Below are 18,443 nucleotides of genomic sequence, written 5' to 3'. Positions count from 1 at the left end.
TTCATAAACGAGTGCATGTAAGAACTGCTGAAATCCAAATAAAGTCTGTGGTTTAGTTTATGCTATTGTCAATTTCCCAGTTTTGATAATTGTGCTATGGTTACGTCAAATGTTGTCATTGAGGGAGCTGGGTGTAGGGTACATGGGAACTCTGTTATTTTTGTAACTTGTATATGAGTCTAAAATTATTTCAAAATAAAGTTTAATAAAACAAAATAAAGTGCTAAAATCACAAAAATACTATATATGTGTTACTAATTATTTTTAAACAAGATTATTAAAAGCTTTGAAGGTACAGCTGAATCAGGCCTTAACCACGAAGAAGGGTTTCCCCCCCTTCTTTAAAAGAATAAGGATGGGTTCCTTTTATTCATCATAAATATTACAAGGTGAAATATCCAGTGGGAGAAAACTCTGCTCCAAAAAAGTGGCTTTTCATTTCAGCCATCATGTGTCTGTCTTATGACCAAAATTGCACCCAGTAATCTAGATATATACCTGTTGTAGTTTTATAGCTATAGCTTGTTAGGATATCTTTTTTATCTCTCTTTTTTTTTAAGATTTTTTAAAATTTTTATTTAGTTGAGAGAGAGCAAGAGAGGGAGAGAGCACAAGCAGGGGGGAGCGGCAGGCAGAGGAAGAGGGAGAAGCAGGCTCCCCGCTGAGCAGGGAGCTTGATGCGGGACTCAATCCCAGGACCCCGTGATCATGACCTGAGCCGAAGGCAGATGCTTAACCGACTGAGTCACCCAGGCATCCCTCTTTTTTATCTCTTTATTGGTCTTTTTTGTCTACAGTAGTTTATGAGACTTCTATGTTTAGGACACAACCAATAATAAGTCTGGTTCTTAGATTAACTGGTTTCTTCCCAGTACCATCTAAATAATTTTTCACCCCAATTCTTTGGGAAACTTTTTTCCTTAAGAGCTGCCACCTCGGGGCACCTGGCTGGTTCAGTCAGTAGAGCATGCAACTCTTGATTTCAGAGTTGTGAGTTCGAGTCCCACGTTGGGTGTAGAGATTACTTAAATATAAAATCTTAAAAAAAAAAAAAAGCCATCACCTCTACTTCATTAGAAGATCTGATTATTTAAAAATGCTATATTTAAAGCATTTAAGTCACTTTCAAAATTACCACTGGGATATTACATTAAAAATTAAGAATAAGACTGAAATATTTAGATATTGTCCATCTCTCCTTCAGTAATTCTAGTATCTGACAGGAAATTAAAAGCAATTATAATATTCAAGAAGGCGTTGATAGTTTATTAAGGTAACATTCCTTTCAATTCATGTTCTTGCTTTCACCGGACTTTTGATTTGAACTGCCTTAAATAATAGAGATTGGAGAACGGTAAGAAGGGGAAATTGGTAATTTAGGGACTTGTCAAGAAGAGTGCTCTCAGAACTTATATATGTATTGTAAATACATATATAACAGTACCTAATTTTTTGTATGAAAATTTATAATGTTTTGGGTTGTATAGCTTGTCTAATCTCTTTGTTTGTCTTTACAGCAAGACAGATCGGCTTGCCAAAGGATCAGAATGTTACCAAAAGAGCCTTAGTTTAAATCCTTTCCTCTGGTCCCCCTTTGAATCATTATGTGAAATAGGTAGGTTTGTAGAGGCAGCTAGGGGAGGGTTCCCCTACTTACTCTTTTTTTCCTCCTCCTCAATTTTTGGAAAGTGATACAAATTATTCACAAGAAAAATATTTTTCAAAGCTAAAGGCTGTTAAAATTGAGAACAAGAATTAAGGTAATAGAATCATGTTTAAGGAATGATGTGGCCTTGTGTACTCTAGAATGAGTTGTATTGTGAGTATAACACTAGCTTTCTAGGTAAGGGAAGAAATTAATAGAATGCCTGGAGCAGAAACTGTTAATGTAAATAAGACCTGGACAGTATGGGGAAAGAGTGCCTTGGTATATGTGCTCTAGGATGCATGAACGATCATTTTAAAACTGTGTATGTATACATGGAAGTGCTTAAAACTTTACTGTCTATTGGGTTTCAGCTCTCGACCATCACTCCTTACTTTGAGTAAAGTGAGATCTAGTTGCTTTCTGCTTTAAAAGAAACACAGAAGTCTGCATTTTCTGATGATTTATTATATTTAAAATCAGTGTTATTGTAGTTCCATTTAATTTCTAAATTTATAGCTTTATCTGAGGGGTAAATTTCTATAATAAATTGACAGATGGACTTTTGGGAGGTAAATTTGATTAGCTGAAACAGATAGGAGAACTTTAAAACACTGGATAAGGCCTTATTTCCACTAATTTGTGCATACTTGAAAAAAGATATTAATCCTCATTTCCTCAGAGGCATACATTTTTTTTTTTCCCTTTACAGGTGAAAAGCCAGATCCTGACCAAACATTTAAATTAACATCTTTACAGAACTTTAGCAACTGTCTGCCCAGCTCATGCACAACACTAGTATCTAATCATAGTTTATCTCACAGACAGCCTGAGACCGTTCTTACAGAAACACCCCAGGACACAATTGTAAGTGTATCATATGCTAGTGTTCAAATATTATGAAAAACAGGAAAGAATGACCTAAATAATGTATCATAAATGACATGGTAGAAATTTTCTGTTTCAGGAATTAAACAGACTGAATTTAGAATCTTCCAATTCAAAGTACTCCTTGAATACAGATTCCTCAGTGTCTTATATTGATTCAGCTGTAATTTCACCAGATACTGTCCCTCTTGGAACAGGAACTTCCATATTATCTAAACAGGTTCAAAATAAACCAAAAACTGGTCGAAGCTTATTAGGAGGACCAGCTGCTCTTAGCCCATTAACCCCAAGGTAAGACAAACAAAACATACTTTAAAATATGCTATAATAGTAAATGATCTATAATAATTCATATTATTAGTAATATAAATTAATATGAACAGCAACTTCTAAATCATTATGGAAATGGAAGCATTTAGTAAGTCAATAATGGACCTATTCTGTTTTGAAAATGAAGTAAAAGAGATACAATACCTGTGATAAAAATTTATTATTAAATATTAGAGAAAAATGTAAAACTCTTAAATATGCCTTCTTCAGCTACTGTATGTGTTAAAAGATACTGTCTTTTTGGCTGTGTGTCAGTGAATATCAGTGAACCTTTTGAAATGTTGCAATGCTTTTGTTATAATCAGAGTTACAGCAGTGATTATTGTTAAAGTACTGTTTTCCAAACCATGGAAGAAGGATTGATACCTATCAATAGGAAATATTTTGTCAAAATTATTAGAGGTATATATGTGTATAAATACAGGAACCCAGCCCAGAGGATACCTATCCAAAAGTGTCAAAATAAAAAATTCTGTGTTAGAACAGACACTATGAATTGGGTCCCGGGGCCAGAGAGTTACTAAAATAGCATGACCATGAGATTACAACAACTCCCTGAATCCACAGATGGATTCATTGGTCTCTAGAGACAGTCTCTGGAACAGTGTCTAAATCCCATAAATTCCAAGAATTTTAAATAATTTGATCATTTGGATCTTTGCTTTTACAAAGCCATTCTTCATTTCCAGTAAATCTCCTGAGATAAGTGGTTGTTGCTCAGTTTAATTCCTTGTTTGATTTTTTTTCTTTTTAATTTAGTTATGGTGGGTGGAATAGTCTACATTCACAGCTTATTTTAAATCTGCCCCTCAGATCCTCACTGCCCCCAAGACTGATTTGCCATTCTCTTCCTTTTAGACCTTCTAATTTAAGTATACTGCTGCTTTATATATGCCTTGATGACTTTTTGACACCTTGATTTCAACCTCTTCTCAGTTTTGGGATTTTGCCATTAGAAACCCCAAGTCCTGGAGATGGATCCTATTTACAAAACTACACTAATACATCTTCTGTAATTGACGTGCCATCTACTGGAGCCCCTTCAAAAAAGGTATTTTCCATGTAAAATGCAGTTTTGATGTTGATGAAAGAAATTTATTTACAATTCCAATCTGTTAAAGGCAATTTCAGAGAGAATCTAATTTTATATAATGACTACTGCCTTAGAGTTGTTGGTCTAAATGTAAAAGAAGGCCATCATTGTCATAAGCTGCTGGTTATAGTAGGAGACATAAAGCTGGTTGTTCTTTGGCCATGTAAAATTATAACCTCCAAGTATAGTTTATTTTAGCATGTAGCTAAATAAACATTCAGATTTTTACTTTTGATTTACCCTTTTAAAACAAAATTAAGATGGTTTCTATCACTTTGAATATAAATAACAGAAATTACACCTGCCATTGTTTTACTTGTCCCGACTGTATTTATCTTTTAAGTGTACTAATTAACATGAAAAAAAATTGACTTGCATAAAGCCAGCTATTTCTGATAATAAAGTTTTTTATGACGGATTCTCATAGGTGTATAGTAACTTTATAGTAAATGTGTAATAAAATAAAAAATATTTGACAGTATCCTTATAGTAAATACTGCAACAAGTCTTGAGACTTTTAAATAATGTTCTTTTCTATAGATCTATGGCATTAAAGGTCAGAGTGCCATTTCCTTGAAACAGGTCTGTGGTACAGGGTTACCTTCTGTGAGAATTAAATTAGGTTATGTATTTAAAATGCGTATTGCCATCATTAATAGATGTTTAAGAAATGGAAGCTAAGTAAGTCATACTAGTATATGACTGATATAAACCCTTTACCCTCCTAGAGACTTTTGTTCTTGTTCTTTTTACTCCAAAAATTCCTTAGAGTCTGTGAAATTTTGTTTCTATAATGGCATCTTAATGAGTAGTGATAGAAACTCTGAGAGTAGTAAAAAAAGGCTGCAAAGTACTGAATGTATGGATTACTTTAAATCTCATTTTTAAGAGTTGGCAGCTACCTGAAGTATAATTGTGGAAATTAGTCTATTACAATTGTAAGAAGGCATAGTAGGGTAGTAATCAGCATGCCAGATGAAGTAGGCCAAAACCAGCAAGCCATAGCAATCAAGGACAAGTTAGTCAGTGCTGGGTAGGTGATTTCAGTACCCAAACAATAAAGCCATTTGCTGTCTCATCCTCTTCTGCCCCTGTTCTCTTCTTACCCTGCTATAAGACATTCATAGGAAAGCTCTACTTGTAGTTCTGCATGTAGTATCAACTAAAAATATCAAACTGAATATTGTGTGCAGTACGTAGATCTTTGTTAAGTAAGGAAGGGCCAGAATTGACTCTTAAGTTTTGTCCCTTGGGTGAATGTAGAGGTTCCAACTTGGGGAAGGAAGAAGAGGAAGGATTATAAAGTTTTATTTTGAGGTGGTGGTAAATTAGATGAAAATATTTAGTGAATAGTTAGTCATAGAGGAAAGAATATGGTCTGGTGATAGAAATAATAGTTAAAGCTGTCAAAATAGCCAGGCTCTCCTAGGAAAAGATAGTAGCAAAGGAACACAGAGCATACTTAATTTAAAACAGTGGAAGGAAGAAGGGCCTGCAAATGAAGTGCTCAGACAAATAATTAAGATACCATACTTGTATATATTACAGTATATATTATGAAATCTTGCATTGGAAAAATGTAGATGGGAGCATCATGGTGTCTTTTACCATTTTCAGTGCAATTTATAATTCACAAACCTTAGACTTTTTGTGTTTTACAGTCTGTTGCCAGAATCGGCCAAACTGGAACAAAGTCTGTCTTCTCACAGAGTGGAAATAGTCGAGAGGTAACCCCAATTCTTGTTGCACAAACACAAAGTTCTGGCCCACAAACAAGGTATTTATTATGGTATCATTATTTGATATTCTTGGCTTTTCTTGCTATAAAATATGACTTTATTCACTTTAGGCAGGTTTTGACTTCCCCGAGAAGTCTAGAATGACTATTATAAATTTTGAATGTGTCAAATTAGAAATTTCTAGGGGCGCCTGGCTGGCTCAGTCGGTAGAGCATGCGACTCTTGATCTTGGGGTTGTAAGTTCGAGTCCCACGCTGGGTATAGAGATTACTTAAAAAATAAAAATCTTTAAAAAAAAAAATTTCAAACTTACTGAAAAGACTAGTGTAATTTTTAGTTGAGTATTTTAATACAAATCAAGACAAAGGTAACCAAAAGATCTTTTTATTTTACTCTAATTCCCTCATGAATTTGTTTAAACTAGATATTCTGAACACTCCTCTAAAATAATTTTCTTCTTATTACATGACCTTCATTGGTCAAGTACAGATAGGTTTCATTCTCCCCTTCCCCTATTATGCACTTATATATACAGATCATAAAGTTAATCTTCTGGTAAATCTTTAAATAATCCACTGCCACACAGAAATGGTGTTAAGTAGGGTTTCTTTTTTCTGTTGAAGTACTCAAAAACAAATCATAGCTAATATTTTAAAAGAATGATACAACTCTGTCTCCTTGTAAAATAGTGAACATGTACCATAAGTCTTAAAATAGACACAGATGTACATATACCTTGACTAATATAAAAGGCTTCAATATTTCTGAAATGCCAAGATGGCAAGTCTCATGACTGCCAACTCACAGACAGGTGACAGGGATTGCCTGGGGCTCAGTTATGAGAAGGAACCTGAGGGCTCCTGCAGAGCACCATTATATAGGCTGAATAAATGCTAATCCTAAAGAATATATAAACATAATTTATGGAATTATACATTTCACTTAAGCTAAACAATTATACTAACTTTAATAAACATCAACTTTTAATGATTTTGTGGGGGTTTTTTGTATTTTATCTCCTTTATTGCCTATCTTAGTTTCCTACAGTTGCCATAACAAAGTTACTGCAAACTGGATGGCTTAAAACAACAGAAGTGTATTCAGGGCCATACTCCCTCTGAAGCCTCCAAGGGAAGATCCTTCCTTGTCTCTTCCAGCTTCTGGTAGCCCCAGGCATCCTTAGTTGGTGGGAGCATAACTCAATATGTGCCTCTGTCTTCACATGGTCATCTTCCCTGTGTGTCTCTATATCCAGATTTCCCTCTTCTGAGGACATCAGTCATACTGAATTAGAGCTCACCCTAATGACCTCATCTTAACTTGATTATATCAACAAAGAGCCTGCGTCCAAATAAGTCACGTTCATAGGTAGTGGAGGTTAGGGTTTCAGCATATTTTTGGGGAAACACAGTTCAATATAACATTGCCTTATTAATAATTATTCTTTATTTTGTCTTTTTAGAGGCTGTTTTAGTGTTTATAGTATGTATTCTAACTTATCGAAGTCTACCTTCAAATAATGTTGCACCACATCATATATAGTATAAAACCTTATAATAGTGTGCTTTCATGCTCCTCTCCCCATCTTTATGCTATTGTTGTCATAGATTTTACCTCACATGTATGTAAACCCGATTGTGCATTGTTATAGTTTTTCCCTTAAATAGGCAGTTATCTTCTAGAGAGATTTTTTAAAATAAGAAAAAGAAATCTATTTTGTATTTACCCACATATTTACTATTTCCGGTGCTCTTTATTTCTTTCTATAGGTTCACATTTCAATTTGGTATCCTTTTCCTTCATCTTGAAAGACTTAAAATTTCTTATAGTCCAAGTCTGCTGGTAATGAATTTTTTCAGCTTTTGTATGTCTGAAAGAGATTTTTATTTCATCTTTGTTTTGTTTTTGAAAGATACTTTCACTAGATAGAGAATTCTTGTTCATAGTTTTTTCTTTAAAGATGTTGTTCTACTGTCTTCTCGCTTGTTTTGTTTCTGACAGGAAGTCTGTCATTCTCATTTTTTGTTCCTGTGTATGTAATGTGTCTCTTTTCTGATAGTTTTACAATTTTTATCTTTGATTTCTGATTTTAAGTCATTTGATCATGATGTGCTGTCGTGTAGTTTTCCTCTTTCTTGGCCTCCAAATTGATTGAGCTTCTTGGATCTGTGATTTCGTAGTTGTTATTAAATTTAGTTAATTTTTGGCCATTATTTCTTCAAGTATTTTTTCTGGTCCTGTCCCCCTCTCCCCTCCTGGGACACAGTACTGAACCATGAAGTTGTCCCTCACAGTTCAGTACTGTGTTCATTTTTGTTTGCAGTCTTTTTCCTCTGTTTCATTTTGGATAGTGTTTATTATTATGTCTTCAGGTTAACTAATCTTTTCTTCTGCAGTGTCTAATCTGCTATTAACCCCAACCAGAATGTAGATATAGTTTTAATCTCAGATGTTCTATTTTTTATCTCCAGAAGTTTGATTTGGTTCTCTCCTTTAACATGTCCATTCTTTCTTCTACCTTTTTGAGCATATGGAATATATCTATAATAGCTCTTTTAATGATTTTGTCTACTGTCCTTACTGTGTTATTTCTGGGTCTGTTTTTTATTGATTTTTTTTTCTTTTCATTATAAGTTATATTTTCCTGCTTCTTTGTATGCCTAGTTTTGTTGTTGTTGTTTTTATGCCAGTAAATGTTGGAAATTTTACATTGTTGAGTGCTGGACTATTTTATCTTCTTTTAAGTATTTCTGTTTTATTCCGGGAGGCAGTTACTTGTTAATAGTTTATTCATTTCAGGTCTCGATTTTTAAGTTTTTGTTGGGTAAGACAAGAGTGGCCTTTAGTCTAGACTAATTTTGCCCCACTATTGAGGCAGTATCCTTTGAATACTCAGTGACGTGCTGAGTATGAGGTTTCTTCATTCTGACTATTGAAAATATAAGCTACTCCCAGCCCAGGGTGAGCTCCAAGAATTGTTCTGCCAGCTCCTTTGCAGTAGTTCTTTCTCTAGATTCAGGTAGTTTTCCTTACTGTAATACTGTAGTAAGTTCTGGTACTAATTACCCAGAAATAGCATAGACTCTGCAGGCAAGATCATCGTCCCAGCAAGACTTAACAAATCTTGTTGACTTAGCAACTACAATTTCAAGGGTTCCCTGGGCCACCTTCACTTCTGACCAACTACCTACAAATTTGAGGGTTCTTACTACCCCCTGAGGTTTAATATGCTAGGACAATTCATAGAATCTAGGAAAGTTCTATACTTACAGTTTTATTTTAAAGGATACCAGTCAGGACCAGACAAACGAGGGCCCATAGGATGAGGTCTGGGAGGGTCCTGAACACAGAGCTTCTGTGTCCTTTCCCCTGGGTGAGACGTGTCACCTCACCAGTGCATCAGTGTGTTCGCCAACCAGGAAGTTCAACTGAGTTTTGGTAGTCAAAGTTTTTTTTGTGTTTTTTTTTTTTAAAGATTTTATTTATTTATTTGACAGAGAGATAGCACAAGTAGGCAGAGAGGCAGGCAGAGGGAGAGGGAGAAGCAGGCTCCCCGCTGAGCAGGGAGCCCAATGCAGGACTCGATCCCAGGACCCTGAAATCGTGACCTGAGCCGAAGGCAGCCGCTTAACCGACTGAGCCACCCAGGCGCCCCGGTAGTCAGTTTTTATTGGAGTTACATTACATAGGCATGATAGATTGTGTCATTGGTCATGTGATTTAACTCAATCTCCAGCCGCTGTCCCCTTTCTAGAGAAGGTCAGGCTGTTAACACCCAGCTGAAAGCTTCAACTGTCTAATCACTGGTTGGTCTTTCCAACATGGCCAGCCCAGTATTCTGAACCTATCTAGGGCCACCACAAGTCATTTCATCAGCATAAACTCAGGTGTGGTCTCAGGGGCCCACCATGAAGAACAAAGACACTCATATCGCTTGAGAAATTCCGAGCATTGGGGCGCCTGGGTTTCTCAGTATTAAGCATCTGCCTTCGGCTCAGGTCATGATCCCAGGGTCCTGGGATCGAGCCCTGCATCTTCTCCCTCTCCCTCTCCCACTCCCCCTGCTTGTGTTCCCTCTCTTGCTGTCTCTCTTTCTGCCAAATAAATAAATAAAATCTTGAAAAAAAAAAAAAGAGAGAGAGAGAGAAATTCAGAGCATTTAGAAGCTGCTTCTCAAGAATTCAGGACAAAGACCAGATGAGTTTTTTATTATAACACACTCAAACAGTTGCACTACTCAGTTTCAACTGCAGATTCTAGGAAAACTTAGAGCAGATCTTTGAAGCTCTCCTTCTTTGTAGCTCTCCCCTTTCTAGTACTCTGACCTTCATATTCTAGCTGCCTTCACTTCTTGTAAGTCTCAACATTTTCTTCTCAACACAGGAAGACCACTGAGTTCTGTTTGTGTTCCCTCTCCCTGCACTGTGTCCTCAGAATTCTCAGGCATATGTGCTTGCTGTCCAATGTCTGAAAAGCATTGTTTCATATATTTTGTTCAGTGTTAATAGTTGTTTAAGATGGGATAGTAAATCTGGTCCATTTTACTTCATTTACAATTGGCAGTGGAAGTCTGTTTTTTTTTTTTTTTTTTTTAGAAAGTTGTTTTTTTAGAGATGATTAGAATAGCATAGTTCTCTTAGCTAAATTTCCCCAAAAAGTTTGTATGTCATCATTTTCTCTACATATATTAACCTCTAAAAATAATTTTTATATTCTTTCCAAGGCATCTTCTTATAACTAGCATTCATATTTTATTACGAAACCATAAGATGATACTACTTACAAAAACTTTTTATTTTTCTTAAAGATTTTATTTTATTTATTTGAGATTGAGAGAGAGTGAGAATGAGCATGAGCGGGGGGGGGGGGGAGAGGTAGAAGCAGACTCCCTGCTGAGCAAGGAGCCTGCCTCAGGGCTTGATCCCAAGACCCCAAGATCACCACCCGAGCCGAAGGCAGACACTCAACCGACTGACCCACCCAGGCACCCTACAAAAACTTTTTAAAAAAGTGTTTAATATAACTGGCACATAATCACATAGGTAATAAGTGATAGAATTGATTTCAAACCTCAACAGTCTGATTCTAGAGCACATTCTTTTCATTCTCAAATTCCTAGTTAAAAAGATGCAAGTTATAAAGAGATGAGTGTATTTCATGTGCTACGACCAGTGTTTCAAACTCAGTATCCTGCTTCATTTTCCTGATGCCTATCAGACTTTGGACATTTTTTTCTTTTGTCAAATTGCCCTTCAGAGCTAACAGAACCGTAATGAAAATTATGATTAGGAAGAATTTGTCTTCATCCTCCTAGCCCCAGAATCATCTTACAATTATTTTTACTTCTACCCCCACAAGATTCATGTTATACTCCTGCAACTTTTCTTGGCTTTTAAGAAGTCTCAGCATTTTTTCTCAGGCTTGTCCTCCCTATAAACTGCTCCATGGATGAAATTATTCCCTCCCACTTCTCAGGCAAACTCTTTTCTATAATTAGGTAATATTATTGACAACATATAATTCACATTTGTAGCATAAATGACATAGTTGTTCAAATAAAGAATATTGTACTTTTAAAAATGAATCAACTTCTATAAAAGGCAAAACTATGGAAACAATAAAAAAGATCAGTAGTTGCCAGGGGTTGGAGGGGGGAGGGATGAGTAGGCAGAGTGCAGAGGATTAGGGCAGTGAAAATATTCTGTATGATACCATGATGGGTATATGTCATTATATATTCACACATACCTATAGAATGAACAAAACCACGGGTGAACTCTATCATAAAACTGTCGACTTTATAATGCTTCAGTGTAGCTTCATCACCTATAACAAATGTCCCACTCTCGTGGGGCATGTTGATAATGGGGGAGGCTGTGCATGTTGGGGGCAGGGGTATATGGTACATCTCTCTGTACCTTCCCCTCAATTTTGCTGTGAACCCTAATCTCCTCTAAAAAAATCCTAGGGGGACACCTGGGTGGCTCAGTCGGTTAAGCATCTGTCTTCGACTGAGGTCATGATCCCAGGGTCCTGGGATCAAGTCCTGCATCAGGCTCCTTGCTTGGTGGGGAGCCTGTTTCTCCCTCTGCCTGCCACTCCCCTTGCTTATGTGCTCTCTCACACTCTCTCTCTGACAAATAAATATATAAAATCTCTTTAAAAAAAATAAATAAGTAGGGCGCCTGGGTGGCTCAGTTGGTTGAGCGACTGCCTTCGGCCCAGGTCATGATCCTGGAGTCCCGGGATCGGGTCCCGCATCAGGCTCCCTGCTCAGCGGGGAGTCTGCTTCTCCCTCTGACCCTCCCCCCTCTCATGCTCTCTCTATCTCATTCTCTCTCTCAAATAAATAAATAAAATCTTTAAAAAAAAAAATAAAAAAAATAAATAAAAAAAATAAAAAAAATAAATAAGTAAAAAATCCTAGGGATGCCTGGGTGGCTCAGTCAGTTAAGTGTCTTCCTTTGGCTCAGGTCATGATCCCAGGGTCCTGAGATCGAGTTCCATATCGGACTCCTTACTTGGTGGGGAGCCTGCTTCTCCCTCAGCCTGCCGCTCCCCCTGCTTGTGCTCTCTCTCTCTCTTGCTCTTTCTCTCTCTGACAAATAAGTAAATAAAATCTTTTTTTTTTTAAAGATTTTATTTATTTATTTGACAGAAAGAGAGAGACACAGTGAGAGAGGGAACATAAGCAGGGGCAGGGGCAGAGGGAGAGGGAGAAACAGGCTTCCCACGGAGCAGGGAGCCCGATGTGGGGCTCAATCCCAGGACCCTGGGATCATGACCCGAGCTGAAGGCAGACGCTTAACGACTGAGCCACCCAGGTGCCCCTAAAATCTTTTTTTAAAAATTAAAAAAAAATAATAATAATAAAATCCTAATTTTAAAAAAATGTATCGGATCGCCTGGGTGGCGCAGTCAGTTAAGCATCTGACTCTTGGTTTCAGTTCAGGTCATGATCTCAGGGTCGTGAGATCAAGCTCCATGTAGGGCTCCGCACTCAGTGAAGAGTCTGCTTAAGACTCTCTCTCTCTCTCTCTCCCTCTGCCCCCCCCCAAATAAATCTTTTTAAAAAGTAAAATAAAAAATTAAAAATACATATAAAAATGTATCATAAAATAAAATTAATTCATCAACCTAAGTGACCTCACTTGCTGTAATACCTACATTGAGATTCTGTCTTTTGAAAAGGTAAGAGCAGCCTGGGCTTTCTGTACTCACTGGTCAGTGTCTCTTTAACTCTTAGAAGCCTCTGTGACTCAAATTCAGGTAACTAGTGGGATTTCACATAAACTGTAAACCGTTTAGTCCATAGACTAACCCACTTTCAGGTAACTTGAGGTTTTAAGTTTGCTTACTTTCTAAGAATGGAATCCTTGTACCTTAGAGTTTGCCTTTTAAAGTTAAAAAAAAAAAAATGTACCCAGGCAATTATTAGATTTCTTTGGTTCTAAACAGAATAAACCTTGATGTGGTAGTTTGAATTTATAGGGAAATAATAATTGTTCTAATGGTATTTATTTGTTGGCAAATATCCCACATTTAGACTATCCATGTCCAACTATCTTTTTTTCTCTAATTTGCTATGGTTGCAAATGAGGGCTAGAGAGAATTAGTTTATAGATGTGTTTATTATTTATTGATACACAGTTTTTATGTGGATTGTTTTAAGTTCAAATTAGCAATTTCAGATAGAATGAAGCTCTGTGGTATAATCTTTATTATTTTATGGTAATACAGATAGCTTTTAAATTCTTAGTTTTCGTAGAGGGATGACAAACGGACTGACCAAACTCATCATCTTTAGAATACAAACATGATGAATGTGTTTTTTTAATGTATCTGAATTGAAACAATAGGTAATGCTCATAAGCTGGGGTTTTTTTTTAATGTCTACTTTTATCATTTTTTTAGTACAACACCTCAGGTATTGAGCCCCACTATCACATCTCCCCCAAACGCACTGCCTCGAAGAAGTTCACGTCTTTTTACTAGTGACAGCTCTACGACCAAGGTAATTTAAAGATTTCCATATGTCACATTTACTTAATGCTTCCCCCCCCATCTCTAATAAATAAATTGAGAGACTATTTAAATTTTTCTAATGTTTTTTTAATTTATAAAGCTGTCTATAACATTTATAAATTTTCTTGGTTCTTTAATAAATATTATAAAACATTGTTCAAAGGACAAAATTGTTATGATGGGAAACAGATCAGTGGCTATTAGGAGTTAGGACTTGGGAAGATATGACTACTAGAGCATAGCACAAAGGAATTTTTTTGTGTAGTGGTCAGACAGTCCTATATCCTTATTGTGGTGGTTGATTACATGAAGCATACATGTGATAAAATTTCATAGAACTATCACGTCAAAAAAAAAAAAAGTACATGTAAAAACTGATGAAATCCAAATAAGATGTGTAATTTAGTTGATAGTATTGAACCAATTCAGTCTCCTGGATTTGATGATGCCCTGTGGCTATGTCAGATATTCTCACTAGGAAAATTAGGGGAAGGATAAATTTCCTCTGTTTTCTTTGCACATTTCTTTATACAAGGACCTCATTATGCCCTTGGTAAGTTTTTGTTGGTCCATTGACAAATATTATGGATAATTTTTAACTTTGACATGAACAATTCAACAGTTTTATAACTTACCAGTTATAATGCTCTGAGACAATTAGGTAATATTGCATCCATTTATTTTCTTATTTTTAAATAATAAATGAAAGTTATACACTTTCAGAAAAGAGCAACAAACAATACTGATTTACCTTACATACTAGTTCATTAATACAATTTATTTTCAGAATTGTTGCATTTAAAATTAAATGACTTTGAAATTTTTTGTTATAAATTTTTTCTGAGAAAAATTTAGGCCAATCAAAACTATATATTTATTTTGTGACTAATACTTGAGAAAGGATTGGGAAGTCTAAAATACATGCGTTTAACAAATGTGGAATTTTCCTCCTTTACAGGAGAATAGCAAAAAGTTAAAAATGAAGTTTCCACCTAAAATCCCAAACAGAAAAACTAAAAGTAAAACTAATAAAGGAGGAATAACTCAACCCAACATAAATGATAGCCTGGAAATTACAAAATTGGACTCTTCCATCATTTCAGAAGGGAAAATCTCCACAATCACACCTCAGATCCAGGCATTTAATCTACAGAAAGCAGCAGCAGGTCTGTTTTAAATGCTTAATATCTTCTTTGTATTTTATTTTATTCACTTATTTTAAGTAAGTTTTTTCATGTTCATTAAAGTACCTTCCATTTTTTCTAGATAGATGTTGGAATTTTTAATAAATTATTTTGTATTAGCCTTTCTAGAAAACCAAACTGTTTTATTGTGTTTTTCTCCTTTGTTTACTATATTGTTTTCTCCTAGAAGGTTTGATGAGCCTTCTTCGTGAAATGGGGAAAGGTTATTTAGCTTTGTGTTCATACAACTGCAAAGAAGCTATAAATATATTGAGCCACCTACCTTCCCACCACTACAATACTGGTTGGGTACTGTGCCAAATTGGAAGGGCCTATTTTGAACTTTCAGAGTACATGCAAGTAAGTATAGAAAACTGTTTACATGCCTTTTTAGAGCTAGTTTAAATTAAAATGCCTGTGCTTGAGACAGCTAGATCTAAAAGGTCAATATTTAGGGGCACCAGGGTGGCTTGGTTAAGCATATGACTCTTGATCTCAGCTCAGGTCTTGATCTCAGGGTTGTGAGTTCAAGTCCCACCTTGGGCTCCACACTGGGTGTGCAACTGTTTAAAATTTAAAAAAAAAAAAAAAGGTCAATATTTATTATGTAATGTCTTTATTTTCTGAGCATTTTAATATATAAATAGACAATTTTTTCTTGTGTTTAAGGGTGAGTAGTTTAAATTTGGGGAGATTGCTTGAGATAGATTTGTAGAGAATCCAAGTCATCCATATATTTTTTTTTTTTTTAAGATCTTATTTATTTATTCATGAGAGACAGAGAGAGAGAGAGAGGCAGAGCTCCCAAGGAGCTCTGGGATCATGACCTGAGCTGAAGGCAGATGCTTAACCGACAGAGCCCCCCAGCCATTGAGCCCTGGGTAGGAAATTTAAATTGGAAATTAGAATTTTCTTTGGCTTTGTGTTAATAATCTTCTCTTTTTCTGGTATAAACAGATAACTTAAGCAACGAATATAATTAAAACTAAAGGATAAAAGTCTTGAGGACATTATGTCCTCCATTATATACAGTTTTCTTCATAGTATTTTTCAAGATTATAAAACATATGAAATGCCAAAAATTCATCCCAGTAGGAACTGTGCATATAGTAGAAAAAATTTTTATTATAAACACCTATTACATGGTAATATATATTTTCAGATCCAACGGAGTAGGGTACAAATATTTCACATAAGAATATATGGATGTGGGCGCCTGGATGGCTCAGTCGGTTAAGTGTCCAACTCTTGATTTCGGCTCAGGTCATGATTTCAGGGTCTTGAGATTGAGCCCTGTGTAGGGCTCTGCACTCGGCACAGAGTCTGCCTCGGATTCCCTCTTTCTGCCCCTCCCCCTGCTTGAGCTCTCTTGCTCTAAAATAAATAAAATCTTTAAAAAAAAAAAAAAGAATATATGTGGGCGCCTGGGTGGCTCAGATGGTTAAGCATCTGCCTTCGGCTCAGGTCATGATCCCAGGGTCCTGGGATTGAGTCCCGTGTCGGGCTCCCTGCTCAGCAGAGTCTGCTTCTCCTTTTCCCTCTGCCTTGCTGCTCTCCCTGCTTATTCTCTCTCTCTCTGTCAAATAAATAAAATCTTAAAACTAATTAATTAATTTCCTACCCAGTTTACCTTCTGAGCATTTTCTCTCCCCACCCCTAAACTTAAAAAAATTGTTTAAAACTTTAAAAAATATATATATTAATAAAATTTCTCTAAAATAAATTATTTGAAGTTTATAATAAAGTTACTTTTTTGCCCTGTTTACTTTCAGTTCATTTATTCAGTGCATGTTATGTCTTAGATTCTCTTCTAGACTCTGTAATACAGCTAGACAAATAATTGCTTGCTTTTATAGAGCTTGCATTCTAGTAAGAGAGATAGATTGTAAGCCAATACGTGTATAAGGACAGGTAGCAATAGGTCATAGGAAGAAAAAAATGAAGCATGTTAAAGGGATTGCAGGACAACGATATATGGAACTATTTACCAAAACGTATGCTCAGAGAAAGGAGGTGACTCCTTCATGAGCCATGCAAAGATCTGGGGTGAAATGTGTTCTAGGTAGAGAATAAATACAGAAGATACCAACTCATGTATTATTGTATGGTAAAGAAAGAAGTGTTGCTGTAGACAGATTAGCCTTATTCATTGCTAGAAGTTCCATGTTTGGATAATGGTCCTTTACTGATACGTAGGCAAAAGCTGTGTTTGGCAAGCCCCTTTCAAAATTATTTCTAATTTATTATTTCACAGGTCCTTTAAGATACATAATTTTTATTGTTTCCCTATAATTATAGAGCAGTGTCCCAGATACTTAACTAAACAGAAGCCTTTGTTTCAACTTAATTTCATGAGTTTTTTTCATTTTTCTTTTTGTCTATGCCACAGTCACTTTTCAGAGGAAGCAATAGATCCTGAAAAATTTGAAACCAAAAGATTTCCAAAACCTATATTTGACTTGTGGTTAGGTCTGTCTTCTTATAACCAATGCCTATTGGAAAAACTTATCTATAACTTTTAAGGGATTTCAGAGAAGTTAAAAATCATTAAGCTAATCCTAGATAATATATAGCCATTTCTTGAAGTTCCTAGTTTTATAAATGCTGTTTCTTTATTTCACGCCATTTTCATTTCATTAAGAACAGTCCAAATATTTTTTATTCTAAACTAAACTTGACTTTCAGAATTTTGAACTTTTGAATGAATAAACTAGGGAACTACTGATTGGTTTTATAAAACCCAAAGCCTCGGGCGCCTCGGTGGCTCAGTTGTTAAGCGTCTGCCTTTGGCTCAGGTCATGATCCTGGGGTCCTGGGATCGAGCCCCGCATGGGCTCCCTGCTCCGCGGGAGGCTTGCTTCTCCCTCTCTCTCTTCCCCTGCTTGTGTTCCCTCTCTCGCTGTGTCTCTCCCTGTCAAATAAATAAGATCTTTGAAAAAATAAAATAAAATAAAACCCAAAACCTCAAACTTCAAGGTGAGAGAAACCATTCTGGGAGCTGTGAGTGAGGGGAGGAAAAAAAGTAGCTGAGGAGGGACCCTGAAGTCAGGTTAGTGCTGCAAAGGAAAAGAGAATCACTAGGCTGGAGCTACAGTTCCCCCGCAGGTATGACATCGGTGGGTATGCTCAGTGTTCAACATGTCATAGCATTGGTAGCCAACTGAACCTGTTTTTCCCCTAAAGTTTTTAACTCAACCTCTTAATAAAAGTCAGTGCATAAGTAGTTTTGTGTTACAGAAATCATTATTCTCTCGCTTTTCCTGAGTTATTCTGTAAAGCCATTATTAAAACTTGGAAATGTGTTTTTTGAGAATAAAATAATTGACTTGTCCTTTGTAAATTGTAACTTTGTATAGATTTCTCCTCTGTCATTTTGGTGGAAACGTAGGTTTTCTTTTCACATTTAATGCTCTTACCATGACTTGTGTATACCTAGGTTAAGTGTGAATTTGATTACCTCAATATTTGACCTATTGTGGAACATTGTTCATTGGGACCCTATGTTATTACTAATTCACATAAACACTGTAAAACAAGGC

General features: G+C 36.0%; 1 protein-coding gene across 9 annotated transcripts in view; it reads left to right on the top strand.

Annotated features, from left to right (window-relative positions):
• The window catches only part of CDC27 (cell division cycle 27), a 74,303-nt gene that overhangs the window by 30,071 nt on the left and 25,789 nt on the right, over positions 1-18,443 (top strand). For 4 of the 9 annotated variants that reach the window (XM_078065874.1, XM_078065873.1, XM_078065872.1 and 1 more), the window contains exons 5-12: positions 1,518-1,615; positions 2,358-2,512; positions 2,613-2,824; positions 3,800-3,914; positions 5,600-5,733; positions 13,610-13,709; positions 14,679-14,886; positions 15,092-15,264. In XM_078065874.1, the coding sequence (XP_077922000.1) occupies positions 1,518-1,615; positions 2,358-2,512; positions 2,613-2,824; positions 3,800-3,914; positions 5,600-5,733; positions 13,610-13,709; positions 14,679-14,886; positions 15,092-15,264 (1,195 nt within the window). The remainder of the gene's footprint in view (positions 1-1,517; positions 1,616-2,357; positions 2,513-2,612; positions 2,825-3,799; positions 3,915-5,599; positions 5,734-13,609; positions 13,710-14,678; positions 14,887-15,091; positions 15,265-18,443) is intronic. The other 5 variants (XM_078065876.1, XM_078065870.1, XM_078065875.1 and 2 more) reach the window with 3 other exon arrangements.

Source organism: Halichoerus grypus, chromosome 2 (assembly GCF_964656455.1).
Source record: "Halichoerus grypus chromosome 2, mHalGry1.hap1.1, whole genome shotgun sequence".
NCBI lineage: Eukaryota > Metazoa > Chordata > Mammalia > Carnivora > Phocidae > Halichoerus > Halichoerus grypus.
The sequence above is the reverse complement of the archived record's forward strand: the minus strand, read 5'-3'. Positions and strand labels throughout refer to the sequence as shown.